General features: G+C 39.1%; 2 protein-coding genes across 3 annotated transcripts in view; one reads left to right on the plus strand and one right to left on the minus strand.

The window, feature by feature from the left end:
- Positions 1-22,560, plus strand: part of LOC142358508 (large ribosomal subunit protein uL23m-like) — a 486,669-nt gene that overhangs the window by 122,110 nt on the left and 341,999 nt on the right. Inside the window, exon 1 of one of the 2 annotated variants that reach the window (XM_075409908.1) lies at positions 21,368-21,371. The exons of the other annotated variant lie outside the window; for it this stretch is intronic. The gene's annotated coding sequence lies outside the window, so the exon portion shown is untranslated. Of the gene's footprint in view, positions 1-21,367; positions 21,372-22,560 lie in introns of those variants that run through there. 2 annotated transcript variants of the gene reach the window in all.
- LOC142334863 (uncharacterized) overlaps positions 2,679-22,560 on the minus strand; it is a 79,154-nt gene continuing 59,272 nt past the window's right edge. Inside the window, exons 12-14 of the mRNA XM_075383189.1 lie at positions 16,918-17,198; positions 16,567-16,686; positions 2,679-3,424 (exon numbers count right to left, since the gene is read on the minus strand). Of these exons, the coding sequence (XP_075239304.1) occupies positions 2,992-3,424; positions 16,567-16,686; positions 16,918-17,198 (834 nt within the window). The 3' untranslated portion in view covers positions 2,679-2,991. The remainder of the gene's footprint in view (positions 3,425-16,566; positions 16,687-16,917; positions 17,199-22,560) is intronic.

Raw genomic sequence — 22,560 nt, forward strand, 5'->3', positions numbered from 1 at the left:
GTTTTTTCATCAGTCCATTTTGGTCGGTCATTATATTGATCGTAAGCAGCTACGAGTTGTGTCTTAGAGCCCGTCAAGCGCATATTACCAAGTTAAAAAGGTCAAAAGGTTAATTTTTTTGTATTCTGAGGAGTTATATAGGTTTAAATTATCGTGAACATTGGACCACAATCCTGTGTTTTTTTCAAACTTTCATCATGTTTTGCTCAAGTTCGGTGAGTTGCTCAACTGTTCGGTAGAAGTTTTTGGCTAAAAAGTTTTTGCTGCAGTTTTTGAAACATCGGACTTTAGCCCACCTTTTCCATTCTCCAAAGGTGCTTCTTTAGCCCACCTTTTCCATTCTCCAAATTGACAAGAAAAACAGATAAGAGCCCAAATATGTGCTGTAAAAGACGCACAGTAATAGCCAGGCAAGTTTTTGTGCTAACGTAGATTTCTCTAATAAAAATAATCCCTATAGCACTGACGAGCTGTCTTCTTCAAAACTTTTGCTCATGGTGGTAACTTCTCATATAGAGGGTTAAATAATGAACTTTTCATTTACGTTTGGTTGAGGTCCAATGAACAGTTAATATCTTTTCAGAGAAAAGATCATGATTTTAATGGCTCTGACAAAATTTATTGTACTTTTGTAATGAACTCTTGAGTTTTGACTGTTTTTGATTATTTACTTTGTTGTCTTATACCTTAGTCTCTTTACTTCAAGGTCCAATTAATTATCTATGAGGTAAAAGCAAAAAACCTAATACTTTTAATTATTTAAATAATTGTTTTTTGACTTTGATACTACGAGTTGTCAATGAATAATTTTTGGTTTTTGGATATTTATGTGGTTCTTATTTGATTCCGTTCACATCATCACATTGCAGAGATAATTTTTTCTTTGAATGCAAATAGAATTAAAGATGTAATGTTTTCAATGATTAACTAACGATTTTAACGGCTTCGATTCTTTTCACGAAGTTTTCAACTAAATTTCTATTTTGGTGTTTTGTAAACAGTCGGATGATATACTTCGTGTAATGACTGTCTTTGGAGGCAAAAATGACATTCGGTTGACAGCTAACAGTTTTAACGACTCTGTCCTATTTTGCCACTTTGTAGATAAGTCTCATTATGACAGGTGGCATCCACCTAATGGTCAAGCAAACATCAACATCTACTGATTTTGTGTTCTAGACAATGACTTTAATATTATGAGCTTAATTAAAAAGCTAATATTTTCGATAGACGTCAATTTTACTGTTTGTTTTCTTTTAGCACAGCTCCGATAATCTGACGTTTCAAAAAGGCCCGATTCATTACAAATAATAATTATTTAATTTTCCATGGTCTTTTTGGCTTGAACACTTGGTTTTTGAAAATTGTTTGTGAGTTCTTAAGTCGTTCTTTGTTTTTATTTCGGAGTCTAATCAATTAGTCTCACTAATGGCAGCTGTAATAGGTCAGAGACTCACTTTTGACATGTCCCACTGTGTTTATGAGGAGGTAAACATTAACCTAGCTGCAATCTTTAATTTCAAACTTGAAGGTTGTTTTGGCTTTTCAAGGTATTTGGTTTCAAGAAATCCAGAGTTTCAAAACAAATCAATTTTACACTTTATGCTTTTTTTGTCAAATTTTTACATAATTCCAAAAAAGGCAGATCCCAGCTGCTTTGCATAACTTTGTTTAGGTTTAACTGATGCCATTTTGATTTTGTTGCTAAAAGTTTGGGATCTTTTCAACAATTGCCCCCCCCCCCCTTTGGTACCTAGTACAGAATCGCCTCCCCTTCTGTGCTATACTTTACCACAATATTAGTTGGCCTACAGTTTAGATAGCCGAAAAATGGTTTAAGCGCAATTGCGGACCGCTGTTCACGGCCAGGCCTCTCACGTACTGTGGGATGTAATCCGGAAATCGCGGGTCGTTATCGCGGCGAAGCCGCGAAGCGCGCCCACCGACCCGCCAGTCGGAAATTCTTTTCGCTTTGTATTCCAATTCGGCTAATTGCCCTAGCATGGCGCATTTTATTCTATCCAGTATAACACAGTATGAGCATGCACGGATACTTATTACTCGTCTCTGATTGGTTAATAAATCTCTCGCTTAAATTCTATTCAAGAATAGCCCCCCTTTTGCAAAAGGGGGGCCAATTGTTGAAAAGATCCAAAGTTTGTTTTAAACAATAGAGTTTTGCACGTAATTAGTGTTTTTGTTTTATTTTTTTCCTTCATTGACTCGTAGTCTCATTATTGACAGGCTCCATTGGTCCACTTACATGACACCATTTATTTCGTTTCCTATCTTTTGCTAATTTTTCAAAAGTTTCCTATCTTTTGCTAATTTTTAAAAGTTTCCTAAAATGTGAGTGCGTGTGTGTGTTTGTTTGTTTGTTTATTTGTTGGTGACGCCCGCGGTTCGGTTTACCAATTTGGGCGTTTTGGAGTGTGGCTTTATTGACTATAAATACTTTAACCAGCATCTATTTAAAGTCGAGGTAAAGTCTTGACTTTAAACTAAAGCATTATCTCATAGCAAATTAAGTTGAACATGGTCTTTCCATGGGCCGAGTAAAAGCCTTTTCCTGATGTCTATGAATATTCAAATTAGACGCAATTTTGGTTCTGGATGCTCTGATCACAGGGGATTTTGGTCTGCGACCTCAGCCTGGGATTCTTGTAAGATAGAAAATATTCTGACATGAAATTAAATTCTGATTAGATTATCTTGAGTGCGCAAATGAAATTGTTAAAAAATCTAAATAGGCTCTGCAAAACGCATCAACTTAAAACTCTTGATTTTATCAATTTAGCAAACGATCTGGTCTGAAACAAAAATTTAGTTTAAGTTTTTGGTTAAATTTTGATTGAAGATAGATGACTAATTGAAAGTTTTGGCAAATTCATGTCTTGGTAAAGTGTCAAATTTGATCACGACATGAGTAATAATTTGAGAGTTAAATGAAGGCCTCTGATAGAAAAAAAACTCCTGCAATTTTCTGCAGAGTTAAGGTTTTGAAATGGACGGGTTTCTAGACATCGGAGCTGAACCTGACATGTTATGGTAGTCTGAGGAAGTTGAATCTTGACTCTTAATCGGGGGCAGCAAACGTCGGGTTCTCCAGTTCAAGAAATCCTCATGGAACCAATCACCACTCTGAGTTCCACGAGAACCTGTGGGCACGTAGCCGACTGTCAAGTGGTTCCCGGAGGTCCTGGAGCAGTTTGGGTCCCCAGGGGCTCCTGGGTTTAAGGAGTAGGCGTCTTGGATATCTGTGGTTCCCGAGTCGATTCCGAGTTGGATGTTGGGATCGGAACCCTCGTTTGACTCGCCCTCTGTTTCTTCAATAGAGTCCTCTTGTTTGATTCGAGGACTGTTCACGGTCGAATTGCGCGGTGATCTTCTCAGCCTTCTAGGAGATTTGTAACCGTACTTCAGCCTGAAATTATACCAAGATCGAATCGGTTTCGTCAGACCTCAAAAGAGCTGGGAGCAATTTCTATGGCAGAGTTGATTAGTAAAACGGCTCGAACGGGCGATCTCCTAATTAACAGCCAGTCGCCTTAACCACTCGACTGTCGGACCATACAACCTTTTTTCTCACAATCAACTTTGTTTTAGCAACAGACAACTTTTGAAATACCGCAATTTAGGTCACGCAGAAAGCGTGAAATCAAGCGCGAATAAAATCATTTAAGCAGAGACGAGACAGAATGTTCTAGAACAAATGTAAAACGAAAATGGAGCGTCAGACGACGAAACAAAAAACATAGCCGGAAGAATTCCGGAAGCGACTCGAAGCAGCAAAAATTCACAAAAAACTGAAGCCATTACCTTTTGTATTAAACCATTAACTCATTACCTCCGCGGGTCTGATCTAAAAATCGGTGAAATTTAAACCACTGTCACCAAGAGAAAGAAAATGCAGCAAAATTTTATTATTGAAAACGTTTGGTAACGTTAAAAAGTCTGAAATTTTTAGGATGGTCAAAAAACTGATAGTCTGACAAAGCTGACAGGGCAATCAATTGCCCTCAGATAATTAATGATTCTAATCTCAAAAAGAACGCGATAGCAAACGGCAGATAAAAATTTTTCAAAAAGACAGGAAAGTCAAAATTATTCAAAAAAGAGTGCTCAAATTAAAAAATCAGAGAACCACTACAATTAGATTTCTAATCACGGTAATTAAGACAAAAATAATACATGATTTGTCCTTGCTGTATATATGCTAGACAACATGATTTCATACTAATTCAAAAATTAAATTAATCATAGAAAAACAAAAGCAACAGAAAAATATTCAAAGGCAAACAATCGTCTAAAAACAATACCAAGCCCGGAAGAAAAATGCAATGAATAGTAATAAGTCGAAATGTTGGAAAAGACTTTCTAGCAAACTCCCAGTACTGCCTTATTTTGAATTCAATAATTTTGAAATCAATTGCAAACCGAAGAAACCAAGATTTAAGAAAAAGCTGAATTCATTCAATTTTTTAACAACTGAAAAAATCAATATAACGAATACAAAAATAGGTGCCAGGACAAAACTAGAATGATACAAAAGAGAATGTGAAGAATATGGACACAATGTTAGGAACACCGTAACAATAAGACCAATTCTTGATTCTTGAACGTTAAAAATCAAATTTAAAAAAATCAAGAAAAACGAGTACATTTCATTGATCAGCATTCGAGACATAGAAAAGACAACGAGTCGTTCGAGACCAAAATCCAACTTGCTGAACAGAATAAAACAAGAAAAAGCACAATTCAGACATACGAAACACTGAAACATTTTGCAAAAAAGTGGTCAAAAAATATTTAAGACTGCATTTATGAAAAAAATTTATCTGTTTTTTCAAAAACACCAAAAAATGATTGAATTTTCATTGAAACGAAATTAAAGTCCCTCATGTTCCCCAAAATACTATTTCTAGTATTTAAAGGCAAAATACAAACAAAAAACTGAAAAAACATTGGCAAAAAACTACGAAAATCGGATTAGCAAATGTAAAATTTTATGAAACAAAATTACTTCGGGGTAGAAAGAGGCATTGAGTATATGAATTATCAAAGGGAAGTTGCCATATTAACTGATTTTTAACAAAAAATAGCTAAAAGATCCAGAAATGAAGAAATTAATAGAATAAAAGGCCAAAAATTAATTAAAAAATCAAGAAATATGTGCCAATTTTGCATTTGAAACGCAATTTCAGGCTATGCAAAATACTGTGCTATCATTTCTGGGGTTTACATTTCAACATAGCATCGATTAAAAATTATTTCTACAAAAAACCAAATTACAAGCAAAAAAACTAGGCCACTTAGACGAAAAAACGGCTAAAAGCGGTTATCTATATGTGCCATTCAGTCGAAAACTACTTTTCAATGTCAAAAAGTCATTCACTAAACGCAGCGCATGATCAAAAAACTTCTCTCGCTCAGAAAAAATTAGTTCACACTGCAATTTTACTCGCTTTCGCTTTAAGGTCAAAACATCGTCTGAACGAATAGTACTTCCGGTAAAAAACAACCTTAAGAAAACCAATACTCCTCTTCGAGTCGTAAAAACCAAGAGCACCGCAATATAGCTACGCTCAGCTTACAGCTTCGCAGCTATAATTACTCATATTTTAATCAAATCTTGTGAAGGTAGGTGTGAAACAAGCACAGTAGACAAACGTCTATTTTATCAAAGAAAATCGTTATCGGATAAAATTAACAAGCATTTACATGATCTTTTGAGCACTTTATTACGCTTTTATATAAAAAAACTCGGACGAAGCTTATTGCTGGGATCAGAAGAGGGATATGAACTCGTATTTGGGCATCAATTTTGGTCTCATAATATGGAAGACAAGTGTTTTGCTCCCATAGTATCTGAAGGATCTAAGTCACTGTAAACTCTGATAAAACAGAAGTTCGATATTTTGAATTGATTCGTGTAAGCTCCTTTAGCAACAACGTTTTAACATTCGTAATGTACAAAGCAACAAGTGAAAACTTAGACGGCAAGGTTTTTTCGATGCTCTTTTACTGGTTTTTTGTCTGATGTCATTGACGTCAAAATCAGTTCGTGTTCAATCGGCAATTGTCTAGAAAACCTAAAAATATTAAGCCGAAAACCAGCTTAATCGATACATATCATGGTTCTATTTACTTAGAATTAGGTTAAATGAACTTTTTCGGAACATTCTACGTATATTAGAACGTTATTTAATTCTTATTTTAAAGTTTAGAAATACTCGAATCTGATTGGCTAAAATAGGTTGTTTTATTTACTTCGTAACATCCTCCGGCCCGGAAGATGATGTTGGGAAAACTGGTACGAGTTTTACAAGCGGGCGGACAAGTGAACCAGTCGACGTACGTAAAACGGCGGAGCGCGCGACGCTATCGGAGCCGTAACGGAGTTCCACAATCCGAGCGGTTGGGTAGTAACCCCTAGGGTTGGTTTCTTCAACTATCCAAACCAAGTCACCGGTCTTAAGGTGTTGCTCGGCAGGCGTCTGCCACTTAGAGCGTCGGTTCAGTGTCGGTACGTACTCTCTGATCCAACGGGACCAGATCGCATTAGCGTACGACTGCGCACGGGCGTAGCGTTTACGGTGGTCAAGCTCATTATTGCCGACAACAGACGGAATACCGGTAGAGTATTCTCCTAAAAGAAAGTGGTTGGGCGTTAAAGCGTTCAAATCGCACGGATCGGCGCTTACGGGTGTTAAAGGACGCGAATTGAGAGCATTCTCCACGAGACAAAAGGTAGTATGCAGTACCTCATCCGTGAGGCGACGCGTGCCAAGAATAGTATACAACACGCGCTTGAAGCTGCGTACCAACCTCTCCCAGATACCACCTTGATGTGGTGCGCTGGGTGGATTGAACCTCCACTTAATACCTTTGTGAGCGAGCTCAGCTGCAAGGTTGACAACGTTCCACTTTTCAATACTTTCTCGGAGTTCTTTCTCCGCTCCAATAAAGTTGGTGCCATTGTCCGACTAAATCATGGCAGGTGTACCTCTACGTGACACAAACCGCTCAACTCCCATAACACAAGAACTGGTGTCCGTGGATGTAACTATCTCGACATGGACAGCGCGAGTAGTGAGACAGGTGAAGAGGAAGCCCCACCTTTTCTCAGTAGTACGGCGGACAGTAACATAGAATGGCCCAAAATAGTCAACGCCAGTGTTCGTGAAGGGAGGAGACTGGTAAGCAAGTCTCTCCTTAGGTAAGTCAGACATGATTGGTTGCATAGTTACAGCTTGGAATTATCGGCATCTTAGGCAGTGTGCTTTGATGGAGCGCAAGGATGATCTTAAATTCAGTACTGTGTAGTGTTCCTGCACAATTGATCTTAGGTAGTCAACGCCCTGATGGTAATGCTTTACGTGCGTGTGTTCAAGAAACAGTTTTACAAACGGATGACGTGCGTCTAAGATGATTGGGTATTTTACGTTAAACCCAACTTCAACTAACCGCTTGATGCGGCCCGAGGAACGGATTAGCCCATTTGGACTAACAAACGGTGAATGTGGAGCAATTCGGCTGCTCCGTTTAACGGGTTTATTGTCAAGAAGATCTTTTCTTTCGGCTTCAAAAGACTCTCCTTGCACCAAGTACTGTAGATGACGCTCGGCTTCGTCAAGCTCAGTAGGGTCAGTAATGCTACCATCGGGGTTACGGTAGCCGGCATGTTTCGGCAAAAGCCGGAGAACGTATGCGGCAATGCGCAAGTACTTTTGATAAGAACTAAACTTATCAAATGGAAACAATGAAGGAACAGGAGTTGTCTGTTTTTTGACAGATGTAGTCAAAGATACAGTGTCTTCTATGATGACTGCTTGGTTGACGCCAAGTTTGATGTTATTAATGACGTCTTTGTTCGGTACGAAAGGGAAACTTGAGTTAGATAAATGTGGACCATTGACCCAACTGCTTAGTTGCAAAACCTCAGCGGACATTCCACGCGTGCCAGCGTCAGCTGGATTATCCTTAGTTGCGACGTGGTTCCATTGGTCAACGCTGGTATACTCCAAAATTTCACAAACGCGGTTTGCAACAAAGATTGGTTGCTTTTCATTAGAGTTTATCCACTGAAGAACGGTCGTGCTATCTGTCCACATGAATACTTGGTTAACAGTTACAGTAAGTGCCTGAATAATTTCGTTCTTCAGCCGAGCGGCAAGTAGAGCTGCTTGCAATTCCAGTTTTGGGACAGTCATTACCTTCATTGGCGCCACGCGCGCTTTCCCCAAAACAAACGCAAGCTCTGTTTTTATCTTGCCCGTAGGAGTTGTTACTCGGGCTCGAAGAAATGCAACGGCACTAAAAATATCCTGAGAACTGTCACCGAACATATGCAACTCTATATTATCAAAGGGTCCACTAAAGTAACTTCGAGGAATTTTGATGTTTTCAAGCTTTGGTAAGTCCGCACTCCAGACCAAAAATCTTTGAACCATGTCCTGTGGGAGCTCGTCATCCCATTGCTGTCCTGTGACACGCCAGATGTCTTTTAAGAGCAATCGCGCACCGACGGTAAACGGTGCGACAAGACCAATGGGGTCAAAGACTTTCGAGACAAGACTTAGGACCAAGCGTTGCGTGAGGGACTTGGTTATGGCGCAGCTTGTACCCCGACTCACAACTAAAGTGTCATTAGTGTGATCCCACTTTAGCCCTAGCACATGCGATGAATCCTCCTGACATGAAACAATAACCTTGGGCTCAGTAGATTGAGAGGAACCATCAATTCGGTCAGCCAGATTTGGTACATTGCTTACGAACTTTGTAAGCTTGAACCCACCGAGATGGAGCAGATGTACCAATTCCTTTGATCTATTGATGGCTTTCTTTGGAGACTCCACTGAGTCAAGATAGTCGTCCATGTAGAAGTTTTCAAGGGCGGCTTTTGCAGCTTCGGGGTAAAACTTGGCATTGTCTCTCGCAGTGCGTTGTAATGCATAGTTGGCGCATGTGGGCGAGTCTTTAGCCCCGAATATATGGCGCGTATATTGATACACTACAACGTTAGTTGTGGGGTCCTCCCGCCACAGAAAGCGGAGTGATGGTTGATCTGATGGTGATACACCAACCTGTAGAAACATTCCCTCGATGTCGGCAGAGACGGCATATGGATGTTGTCGGAAGCGAAGAAGTACGTAAATAAGGTTTTGGAGCAGATCAGGGCCAGTGAGCAAAGATTTATTCAGTGAGGCGCCATGAATTTTTGCTGCTCCATTGAGCACCCTACGCACCTTACTCGGTTTGTTCGGGTTTAAAACCGGATGGTGGGGTAGGTACCACTCTTTATCGGACCGCTTCTCAACCTTGTGAGCGTCCGGAACCTCGATTACATACCCCTTGTTTAGGTCTTTCTTGATGGTACTAGTATACTTCTCTCTAAGGTCTTCATCCTTAGCCAATCGTTTTTCGAGAGATTTTAGTTGCACAAGGGATGAGAAGTAATTATTTGGGAGCTTGGTGTTATCTGCTGCCCACAGCATTCCGACATCGTATCTCAGGCCATTGTGTATGGTGGTGCTCTCAAGGATTTCGTGAGCCCTTGCGTCTGCTGCAGATCTTGAGTCGACCTGCTTGTTTGCCCCGAATGATTCAATGTCGTACCATGACTTTACTTGACTTGCTAACTCATTGTCTTGTTCGATATTCACTTTAAAGCACGTTGAGGTTAAACACGAACTTGATGGTAACGGACCGCTTAAGACCCAACCTATGGGCAAGCGTACGGCAACGGGTGAACGCTTCTCATCGGCAGAGAAGTATTCTAACGGGCGGATGGCATGATAGACATCTTGTCCGAGTATCATCTCAATGTCTTTATAGGAATATGTTACGGGATCAAGGACTGCTAAGTGTGGGTAAGTCTCTTGCAGGGCCTGTACATTAATTATATCTGAGCCGACGTTCAGACTCTCTTTAACGAAAGGGTTGACGGTGAATGGTTCGAAATCTTGTTGTTCTTTTGGTTTCACAGTAACTTCAACAACCCTAGTATCAACTACTTCTTCGGTATTAATACCCTTGACAGTTAGCTTTAGTGCTTTACCGTGCAAACCGAGTCTATCTGCGAGACTACCGGCCACCCAAGAGTTACTGCAGGCGGTATCACACAAAACTAAAGCCTTAGTATCTAAACCGGACGAATTGACCAACTGCAATTCAGTCACCTGAAGGAGCCCCTTAACATCAGTAACAGATGACATTGTTGTGGTCTTATTAGGCTGGAGTTGACTAGAAGTTGCTTTACTTTGACCAGAAGGTTGAATGGTATTGGAATTTGTCGACTGTTTTGTTGGGAAGACCCTATCTGCTCCATGCAATAGTGTGTTATGCGAACTATTGCACCCTTCTGCTCGGCACTTTTTTGGTTGAGGGCACTGGCGGAATGTGTGCTTGTCCCGTAAGCACGAAAAGCAAAGTTTGTTATCCGCCACCAACTTAGCTCTCTGGGTTGGAGTCTCTTCCTTGAAAACTCGACACTCCCATAGCCGGTGATTACCTTTGCATACAATGCATCGAAAGTAAAAATTTGTGGAAGCAGATGGCATTTGCATCTTTGTTTCCCTTTGTTGCGAATTTGATGCAAACACTTTTGAGGCTGTTTTGGTCTTGGTTACTGAAGTGATGTTCTCTTCAGGTTTGGCCTTGGTTGCGCTTTGTTTCATAAGATCATGGGCCTCAGCCTTTTCTTTAAGCCAATCGTTAAAGTCAAGGAGGGTAGGCTTAACCCAGTGCTTCTTAACCGTAAAGAGTGACCATGACTCTTTCATGTTTGGTGGTAACTTCTGTACCGCTTGGTTAAGTAGGGAAGCGCTCTTCAAATCAGCATCATATGATAACGACTTGAAAACCCCAACGAGACTGGATATTGCAGCAGAATAGTTTATGATGTTATCACTATTGTGCATTTTAAGAGGTGGAAAACTGCTTAATTTATCCAAGTGTGCACTTACGACTGCCTGTGGCTGGCCAAATTTACGTTCCAAAGTCCTTAGTGCATCCTTGTACATTAAACCACAGTAAGCAAACTCGGCAATTGCAATCTTTGCTTTACCGGTGACGAGTGTTTTAAGGTACGTCAATTTAACGTCATCAGTGAGCGGCTGCGAGTCGATCGCGCTTTTGAATTGACCATACCACTCATGCCACTTTAATGGGTCGCCATTAAACTCTGCAAGTTTCCACTCGGGCAAAGGGTCGTTTCTCTTGCTTGTTATTGCATCAGCTAATTCCCTAATCAATGACGCATTGTCCGGTATCGGAGGGGCAGGTGCAGACACCTGCGGACCGCTCCAACTGAACGGAGTGGGCCCAACATAGGGGTATGTTGGCTGAAAAACCGGAGTGGCTAGACCAGGTACAACATTAGTAGTCGCGATCAGGTTTTCCTGCTGCGCGCCTAGCGGTGATTGCATATCAATCAAAGGGGGCGAATTGTGATAAATTCGTGGTGGGACAAAAGTGCTTGATGGTGCGATATGGGCGTGTACATTTGGAGGCAGACTATTCACGGTGGTTGTGTCTTGGTTGAATAATGACGGTCTGTGCTGTGGAAACCGCCAGTGACTCATATTTGGCACAAAATTTTGGCCAAGAGGGATATTGGGCATATTTGGGACAGGCGGAGCAACGGAACGTACAACTTTGTGTTCTCGGTTATTATTATTCTGAAATGTTTTGACGAGAGGCTGATTATCCAAAGTGGCTTGTGGGATGGGAGCAGTGAGGTTAGGTGCAAAGACTGGGTTCGGAATCGGAAGGACATTAGGATGAGCGGGTTCGGAGTTGTGCTGTTGAATGTTTGGACTTGGTGGGGCGCTTGGGTGCAGGGGAACGTTGATTGCGGGGGCTGGATGATTTGTTGTCGGAAAAGGAGGAAGAGTGGCGTTTGGTGCTCGGGGGACAAAACTAATTTGTTGTCGGGGGCATATACGCTGGGCCGATTTTTTCTCGGGCAGACTTGATGTTTCAGGTCCCCTGGATTGCGAAATTTGAAGTTGTGCGTTGGGAAATAACTCTGTTGCATTATTCTGATTTTTTTGCGGTGCGAACGGCTGTGGTGGAATGGGCTGTTGAATGGGTGGCGAAGAAGCCCCTGGGGAGTGTACAGAAGGCGGCTGACTATCCGCGGTTCCTTGATTAGTTATGCTTGGGAGCGCCGTGCCTTGCTTGCCTGTTTGATTCATTTGCGCCCTCAGGTGCGCCTGGTACAACGCCTGTGTGTTAGCAGCAGCCAAAAAATTTTCAGGTGGAGTATAATAGGGGTCGAGTTGCTGCAAGGTCTCATTGCTTAAAATGTAATTGCCTCGACAATTTTTTGGAATAGAATGCCTTGAAATTTCATTGTTCTGATCTTCCACTGTTTTGCCGTTGTTGTGGCTAGGACATTCTGGAGGGTCAATCATAACCTGTGGTTCACTAGTTTTCTCCTCATTGTGAAAACTTAAAGCAAGTGAGGTGTTGATCCAGTCTTGGACAGCCTTTTCACTTCTCATTGAGCTCCTAGCACTTGCAGTTGTTTCAGATTGGCTACATTTAGAAACGGCGTCCAGCAATTCAAATTCTTGCAGAGTTGCCTCTGCCAAACGTTTCCTGTTGTTTTCCTCCAGTTCATCTAATTCCATTTGCTTTTTCTGTTTAGCAAGGCGAATGGCTGCCTCATTCTGTTTTTCAATTTCTTCACGCTTCATCTTAGCAATTACATAATCATGTTTACGCTGACTGGATGTTTTTGACGATATCATAATTGAGGGAAGTCTAGAACGAATGGAAGCCCTTGGTTCCTGGAACTCACTGACTTTATCATCAGCAGAGTTGATGTAGTTTCGTGCTGAAGTGAGTATCCTGTCGTTCTTAGTTGTCATTGCCTCCAAATAAGACTCTAATGAAGGAACAAGAGCACTTGGATCCTCTGTTTTTCCAGCAAATGCAATCAGGTCCTCATTTTTGTCTACAACAGTCATAAATGCTTCGTTGCACTTTGTTACTAAGCGTTCAACTTTCACTCGCCTACTTTGACTATTTATACAATGAAGGATATCTTCATGTATAGCATGCAATTCAGCCTCACGCTTTGACCTGGCAGCGTACAACTTTTTGACTTTTTGATCAAGACTATTAGACATCATGATGTTATTATTTTGAAAGACCCACAAAACTACCACTGCACACGGTTATCTATTATATGCACACTCCAAATAAACCTAATACACGCAAAACAAACCCAACGCAAAGGACACCAAACACAGCACACTGTAGACAGTCTGTAAAACAACCCACCCAAAGAGCAAAGAAGGTCGTCGAGCACACTGTACCCAACAAAAACAGAAGTGGAGCGCTGAACGCAATGCGCTCAACGCGGAGGGAGGCAAAGGACACACGGGAAGTCGAGCGAGCAGCGCGCGACGAAACGGAGACGTTACGGACGGAAAGTCGAGCGAGCAACGCGCGACGCGAGGGAAACGGGACAGACGAGAAGTCGAGCGAGCAATGCGCGACGAAACGGAGACGTTACGGACGGAAAGTCGAGCGAGTAACGCGCGACGCGAGGGAAACGGGACAGACGAGAAGTCGAGCGAGCAATGCGCGACGAAACGGAGACGTTACGGACGGAAAGTCGAGCGAGTAACGCGCGACGCGAGGGAAACGGGACAGACGAGAAGTCGAGCGAGCAATGCGCGACAGAACGGAAACGGGACGTGCGGGAAAACGAACGAAACGGGACGGTGGGAGAGAACGGGCGGGAAATGAGTTCGGAAAGAACTTTGTTAGCAGACCACAGCAAAAACTCAAGCAAACAACCTAGCCGTAACTCCAGAACAAACTTAAGTCACACGCTAGGACGAAGGAGAGAAGCTACTGCAAGACATATAATATAGTTCATAATGGGTCTATAACGACAAATTTAACGACAAACTATTTTACGGCAATGCAGTAGTACACTAAAAGGATGAAAAGGTCGAGAAATTTACTAGCCGTAACTCCAGAATAAACTTAAGTCACATCCTAGCAAAACCCAAACCAAAACAAACAATCAGCATACTAACGGTATTAAACAAACTATAGCAAAATTGAATAAATTACAATAGTGTATTTGTAGACTAAGATAGTTGGAAAAGTCAAGAAACAACCCAGCCGTAACTCGAGAATAAACTTAAGTCACACCCTGGAAGGCAACAAGACCAAACCAACTAGCAATCATACAGGTACACACAAACATAAAGCAGCAAAATAAATATACTTCAACAGAAAGGCTAGTAAATTGGTAAAGTTGAAAAGTCAAAGGGCAATCCAGCCGTAACTCGAGAATAAACTTAAGTCACACCCTAGAAAGCTATAAGACCTAAACAACAAACCAGCATACTAGCATACTCAACATACTACAGCAAAAATAACAACAAACTTCATCACATATGATATACTAAATTGAAATCCGGAAAAAAGCGGAAGAAAACGAAAAGCGGAGTGTTGGGAGAGCGACGTTATTGAAAAAACGGAACACGGAAAACTAAAAAGCGAAAGGACGAAAAGGACGCGGGCAAAACGGTTCATATACGATCGACGAGAAAAATTATGGGAATTCGATTTTTTTTTGTAGGCCGGAGGTTGTGAAAATTTTCAACTTTTTCTGTGTAATGAGTTTTACTCAATTAACGAATCTCCCGTACTGGTTTTTGAATTCGCACGTGTATTAAGACTTGCCAAGTCTTGGCCAAGTCTGACAAGTCTTAAACGTGTTATGATCATACCTCTGAATTAGTACTGATATCTAGATTTGGAATAAACTTGCCCCACACTGATATTGACTTGGCGTTTAGTTCGGGCTCCTTGTTGGAGAAATTGATTTTTGACAACTTTGTCAACAATTTATGCTTTTGTCCAATGTTTTCTATTTTTGGTCAATTTTTTGCAATATCTTGTATATGGAACGGAGATCCAGTAAACTGGACGGTTTTGAACTTGAAAATATGGTTTATCAATATTCGGTATTGATTTTGTAAAATTTTTAGAATTGCCTCAAAATTGACCAAAAATTTTCAAAATTGAACAATTTAGGATAATGGTTTCTTGATTTTCTCTATATCAGAGGTAATTTTTTGATATACGAACCGACTTTATCAATTTTTTCAAACTTTTGGTAAATCGGCCAAAAATTTTCAAAATTGATGTTTTTGTCTCAGAAATAACACTTAAGTGAATGGTGTTCAAATAACGCTATTTTTTGCCTCCTTTTAATCAATAATACCAGCCTATCTAAGAAAATTGTTCAACCAAAGTTTCATAAAGCAACAGCTTAATTGTAAGGACTTGCCGTCTAAATTTGATATTTTTACAGCAAATTAAAAGGAAATTTATTACGAGAAATATAGAAAAATCGGACAGAAGTTTTAAACCGGATTTGTCTTACAGTTTTTGTTCAATGCCTCAATTCCTGGCAGTGGGCGACACAGTTAGCAACAGCAGTCAACGCACCACTGTAGCAACATTCCAACTTGCTCGATGGTTTCTTGTAGTGACTTTCTGCAACTGGCCCATAGTCCTTGTGAGTAGACCTCATTCTTACTGTGAGCCTACCAATCTGACAGTAAAGCAACGAAGAGAAGGGCCAGGGCAACACACAGACAAATGAACCCTATTAGTCTGAAGGTGCGACAGATACACTTCCTCTCAGTCACATAGTCCGTCTCATCCTCGTGACATTCTCTTCCTCCTCTCCTGTCTCTCTTTTTGATTCTATTCTGCAATCACTGTCTTATTTGTGTCTGGGTACAATCTGATCGGCGTGGATAGAACGAAACTGTTTGGTTCCCAAACTGACCAGGTGTCACAACTTTATAGGTCAAAAAACAATATGCAGCTAGATGCGGTTCTCCAAGTTGAGAATAAGCCTCGAATAGACAAATTACCACTCGAAATTAATTATCTATTGAATAAATTGATCATAGCAATTAGTGGAAATAACGGGACTGAAATACTCCCCGAATTAGAGGGTAGCGGCGCCAATGTAAACTCTGATAAAACAGAAGTTCGATATTTTGAATTGATTCGTGTAAGCTCCTTTAGCAACAACGTTTTAACATTCGTAATGTACAAAGCAACAAGTGAAAACTTAGACGGCAAGGTTTTTTCGATGCTCTTTTACTGGTTTTTTGTCTGATGTCATTGACGTCAAAATCAGTTCGTGTTCAATCGGCAATTGTCTAGAAAACCTAAAAATATTAAGCCGAAAACCAGCTTAATCGATACATATCATGGTTCTATTTACTTAGAATTAGGTTAAATGAACTTTTTCGGAACATTCTACGTATATTAGAACGTTATTTAATTCTTATTTTAAAGTTTAGAAATACTCGAATCTGATTGGCTAAAATAGGTTGTTTTATTTACTTCGTAACAGTCACCGATGGTTACAAACTTATTTCTCTTTTCATGCCGGCAACAAGCTTCTTTCGAGGTTTTCATTCAAAAGCATGAAAGAGTGCTGAAAAGATGTTTTATTTGCATGGAAATTTTATCCGAAAATGATTTATACTGCGAATTGCGACGATTTACTTGAGTAGTGTGGCACTGTCTGTTTTGAGAAACTCTCTGAATATCATGTCTGTCTTCTTGTCAATGCTGTAGTCTCTCCCTGCTGGCAACACTGCACGGTACGAGGGAGGCAGCAGACGTCTGAAACCACCACAAACAACAATTCATAATTCACATACAGTAAAAGGCAATCAACTGTAGACTATAAGATTGTATATCACTTTCCACAAAAATGTTTGTAGGGTTTTTAAGTTTTCAGTGCTCTCGGGGGCGAAAAAAACCAGTCAAACCCGGATAATCAATTCTAAGGCCAATATATTACGAGAATAGCAGTTGTGTTGAGAGTACGTCCAAATCTGTGGTTTCTTGTACCTGTTAACGTTGATGGAGGCATCGTGTTCGACGTCATTGAGCGACCCGCTGCTTGTCAAACTGTTGTTCAGTTCACCTCCGATAAAAATGGGTATTACGTGTGGTGCAACACCCGATCGGGCACTTGGACCAGAGGCTGTGCTGGTACCAGCTGAAGAAGTGAGGACTTTGTTAGGAGTCTCAAAACTCTCCGAGATCTGACCCGATCTCCGCTTCTGGTAGGCGTGACGTCTAGACTTTGCCAGTTCGGCATTCTTTTCTGTCTCTTGCACTATACGTTCCTTGAAACATAATAATAATAATAATAATAATAATTGTGGTTTCTGCGTAATCGCAGCGGAACAGCATTAGGCCTACAGTAGCCTGTTTTCAGCTGCCCTTTTTATTATTATTATTATAAATAGAGTTATTTTCTATGAATATAACTCACACTAAATAATATGCAGGTAAAATTACCTAAAATTGCAGGTAAATTTATTTGAAGCAATTTTGGGGAAAGTTGTGCAGGTAAATTTTACCTGCACATGGCCTCACCTGCCTAGTGTTCAGGTAAATTTACTTATACATTATCTAGTGCGTGCTAATGTAATACTTTCTAATTTAATTATAAATCTACTTTTAATCATTAGATCACCAATCCGGTGACTGAAGACCTCAATTCTTACAAAAGCAAGTATTACAAGTAGAACGCAAAGCTAAAACTACTTAAATTTGCTCAAAATCATTAAATATCATGTTTTCCTTTCTTAAAAAATTTTAAGGAAATCCTGCTACAGCAAGTTATTGCAGGATGTAAGAAGCGGCTTTTAGCCAACGAATTGGTGTGCAGGGGACAAAAATAAAGCTGGCAAAGGCGTGGATCAATAATTGTAAATTAGCAAAGTCGCGTCAATGATGAAACACAACACAGCTTTCGGTTTGTTTAAAAGCATTAAGCGAGTACCGGAAATGTATTTCCCCTCCGAGAAGTAGTTTTTTGAATTTTTGTCTGCATAACATGAACAGGAACAATATTTTCAACCATAGGTACATTATCGTATGTGAGGAAAACATAAATCAATGCATTATGGTCGTCATTAAAGGCTCCAGCAACTCTTACAGCTGGTCATAACTGTCCCTCGAGTGGCTACGAGGTTGCACATACAGTTGATAAGACAGGTATGAGGGCAAGGCTGATGGCAAAAGTAATAAATCTGCCAATTCATATTCGATTGCGAACTTTCTCCCACACTATGTCTAGCCAGCCTCCCTCCAAATGATAACTAAATCTCGCTCCAACCACACACAAAAACTGACATATCAAATTTTCTTTGAAATCTATCACAAATGATAAACCGAGCAGGCAGATCACGGGAAAATAGCCAGCGATGTCCTCATTGACCGCCTTGGGTATTAAAAAAGTTAGAAAAACACAGAGAAAAAATGACAACTGAGAAAAAAGTGATCTAACTTTTCCTGAAGTTTCATTAGATTGTATTAACATGGCTAGTTCAGCCTCTATTTAAAAGAACAATAAGGTTAAGTTAGCTTGTATTTTCTATGTAACATTGATAAATAACGCACTAACTCTTTAAACGTCTTATTGCCCGGAGTTTATTGGTTTAACCAGTTTTTTTTTATTCCGAATATAATCAAGAATTTTCTCCAGTTGAAACAGTGAGTTAGCCAGAATTCAAACGTGCGTTTCGTGAATCCTGTAAAATAAAAAAACGTGATGGAAGAGGAAAACGAATTTAAAAAACATAGCAGGAAATGCCCCAAAATACAGTCCAAAGAAATGAGTTAACTAGGGACCTGACATTCAAAGTTTTTCTACCAACATCAAAATATGTCATTCAACAAAGCACATGGTCTTATAAGGGCAAATAAAACCAAAAATAAAAAAAAGTCTTAGAAAAATAAAAAAGAATATTGCTTTAATGCACTAAAAAGATGAAGAAAAACCTAATCTAAAAAACTGAAAAACGTTGTCCTAATTCGCAACTCCGATTCTAGCATTGACGAAATAACGTGCAATAAAAATAAATTTTACACAATAATTGACTACCACCTGATAAAAAATAAGAGAAAATTTATATACAGAGAAAATTTTAACAGTAAAGAAAAAGAAATTTAGAATAATGTTTTTTTTTGAATAATTTAGAATAATGAAAATCCCTAAAAACTGCAAACGCTGTACCTCACAACAAGTTCTCTGACAAACACTTGTTTTTCTTGATCGACGAAAACCCCAATTATTTTAGATATAACCTAAACAACAAGAAGAAATCGCAAAAACCTGAAAAATTACCAATGTGTATCAGTTATCTCATTGAAAAAAGCACAGTTTAATCTTGAAGTATCAATTCTCCATGATATTACATAAAAATTAGCGCGAAATTCAATAGTGAACACGGAAAAAGATAGCAAGAAGCATAATACCAGTAGTACAGGAAAAAACAGAAGAAAATTCAATTAAAAACATTTAAAAACTCAATTGAATTCAATTAAAAACATCACAGTTAATATCGTTCAAACAGATGGATTAACATGAATTTGTCAAAATGAGCTGAAAAACTGCTCATCGGGAGAAAATTGTAAAAAATATATATCAATAATAGGTCTTAAAGACTAATAATTGCGTCAAACAACCAAAAATGATTCCAAACGTACTATTAACAGCGTAGATAATATAAATGAACACTTTGCAATGAAAGAATTAGATCTCAGTGAGCGCTTTGGGAAAGCCACACGTGAGCAAAAAATATTGCCCACTTAGCGCAAAGTTGTTTCACATCTACTTTTTTGCTCTCTCTCTCTCACACACACACATAATGTTGCCCAATCAGAAACCACTTTATACTTTTCTTCAAAATTTAGCTTTTGGTCAACAGAGAGAACAAACGCTTTCTTTTTACAAGCAGCACTTGTTTTCTTACAAAAAAACATAGCCAGCAGATTGCCGGAAAATATCCGCGATGGACGCTTGTGGCCTTCCACTGAAAAGAAACAACTAAAGAAATGAGTTAGACAGATCAACCATTAACAGACCAATAGATTTTTTGTGCGTTAGATTCGGACTGTCATTACTACGAGACACATAAGCTCTATAAGGAAAAAGTCCTAATAGAGCTTTTTCAGAAGTAATATTCGAAATCAAAAAATCAAGACTCTAATACTCAAGAATTAGGACATATAGGTTTGGTACTACTTAGGTGCACAAAATCGATATTTAACTAGTAAATGTTCATGAAATTTAAAGTTCATTAAGTGAGTTCAAAAGTAATTTTTTAGTAAGGTAAGTCATGAAATTGACTTAAAAGCTAAAAGCACAACAAATGAAGTCACGCACACTAATTTTACCTGCAAAGCAGTAGAAGTCAGTGAAAACCAAAAATTCAATAGTAGCAAGAATCATCGATGGACACGACGAATTAAAAACACCACGATGACCCTAATAGAAGTCGCTATCGCTTCGCGGCTATCAAACAAATTCTCAATACAAAAGAAGTCACGATTATAGACAACATAGCCGGAAGAATACTGGAAAAAAACTCAAAGAAAACAAAAAAAAGTCGTCCAAAAACTAGCAACTGTTTCAAACACTCATAAAATTTTACTAAAAAATTCCATTAAATTCATGAAAAAATAAATCTTGGAAAAAATATTGAACTGAAGATCTAGAAAGGGCAGCGAGGCAACTCTTAATGGGCTAGGAAACTCATTTGGTATAAAAAAACCCCTGAAGCAATATTAGTGTTTCCAAATTCTATTTAAGGCAGTAAAACAAAATAATCAGGGAAAAATTTGTGAAGTGCCAGCGATTTTCTTGTAGACACCTTTTTGTACTATTCTCCGGTTTTCATTTACTCTTTTTTCGGTGAATAACGCAGGTTTTTTGCGCCTGATTTTTTTCACGTCGTACCGTTATTGTTCCCAAGACTACTCAAGCTGTGGTCAAACCGAAGCTATGGTTAAGGGAGAGCTCGTCTTTACCCAAAAACCATCACAGAGACAGGGGATTGAACACTCATCATTGAGGTGTGAATCAACAAATCACACATCATAGCTGTCGGCTATCACGTAACATTTTAATCGACTGAATTTCATTATTGGCTTAATCGACTGATTTTCGCATACATTTTTTTCATTTTTGTCAGATTAATAACCGAGAACGAGAGACGAGACCGAAACTTAGGCGCAGGGTGCCTTAAAGAATTTACTCGGCAGACAAGGTGGCGCAGAAATTGAAATACCAAATATTCCCAAGCTCTCTCAGGCCACGATTTTCAATTTCTTGGTCAATTAAGCAGCCATCCAATTGATACTTGAAACAGTTTTAAAAAGCTTTGTGTAACCTGACTTAGGAGAATTTTCCGACTGTTGCTGTTATGTTGACCGTATTAATCTTTGTAGGGATTTAGCACGGCAGCCTAATAATTTTGACAAGAAGGCAATGAAGTCCCTTATTAAATTTTACACGGCTCTGGTATAAGTTGCTAAGAAAAAACAAAATCTGAGCATAAAATTTTCGCCAGATTTAAACGCTTCAATTATGTAGTTATAAGTCCTAAATGGGTTGATGTCTTGTATTCATTGTTAACTGAGAACAGTTGTCATGATCAAACACTTAAGATTCGTTCGTGACGTACTTATTTACAGATTGTAATTACTGTTATGCATTGAGCAAAAAATAAATTAAAAAAAGCTGGCAGATTGCCAGAAAACGACCGCAATGGCTTTGTAGATCTGCAGTCTAAAAAAACAGTAAAAGACAGGCCAAAAAAATAGTCTAGTCATTGAAGGCTGAGAATGTTATATTTTGAATAAGTATCTGTATAAGTAATTGCTGGCTCCTATTAGCTGCTCTCTAATAACCTTCATTTAGAGTGACACGCAACCATTTGATCTTATCTCTTTCAATTAAAGTAAATAAAATTCAATTTCAAAGTGAGGAAGTCATTTTTTGTGAGTGAGGTGAGTCAAGTGTGACAAAAAATTTAATCACGCAAAAGAGCAAAACTCGCTCCACTAAGAGCAAAAAACGACGTCACGCATGCACTGCAGTTGAACTTGCACCAACGAATGAACAAAAAGCAGATTTGAAGTAGTTCTGACGTCCTATAGTCGTAACAAAAATCGCAACGACGGAATAAAAAACATAGCCGGAAGAATTCCGGAAGCGACTCGAAGCGTCAAAATTTTACAAAGAAACCAAACCTCTAGCTGAAGCCGTTAACTTTTGCATTAAACCATTAACTCATTACATTACCAGGTATGATCTAAAAATTGGTGAAATTTAAACCGCTGTCACCAAGAAAAACAAAATTCAGTAAATACTATTGAAGTTGTCTGGTAACGTTAAAAAGTCCAAAATAATTAGGATGGTCAAAAACTGATAGGTCCAAAAACTGACAAGGCTATCAATTGCCCTGAAATAATTCAGGATTCTAATCTCAAACAGATCGCAAAAGCAAAGAGCAGATAAGGATTTAGTTAAACAATTTAATTTAATTCCAAAAAAAAATAAATTTAATTTAAAAGAAAATTAAGTTTTTCGAAAAAGAATGCACAAATTCAAGAATCACAAAACCCCTGCAATTAGATTTCTAAAACCTGCAATTAAGACAAAACAGCACTTACTTCTTCGGTGTTGTATATATT

This window comes from Convolutriloba macropyga, chromosome 2, assembly GCF_964194025.1.
Source record: "Convolutriloba macropyga chromosome 2, txConMacr16.3, whole genome shotgun sequence".
In the NCBI taxonomy this organism is placed as follows: Eukaryota; Metazoa; Xenacoelomorpha; order Acoela; family Convolutidae; genus Convolutriloba; species Convolutriloba macropyga.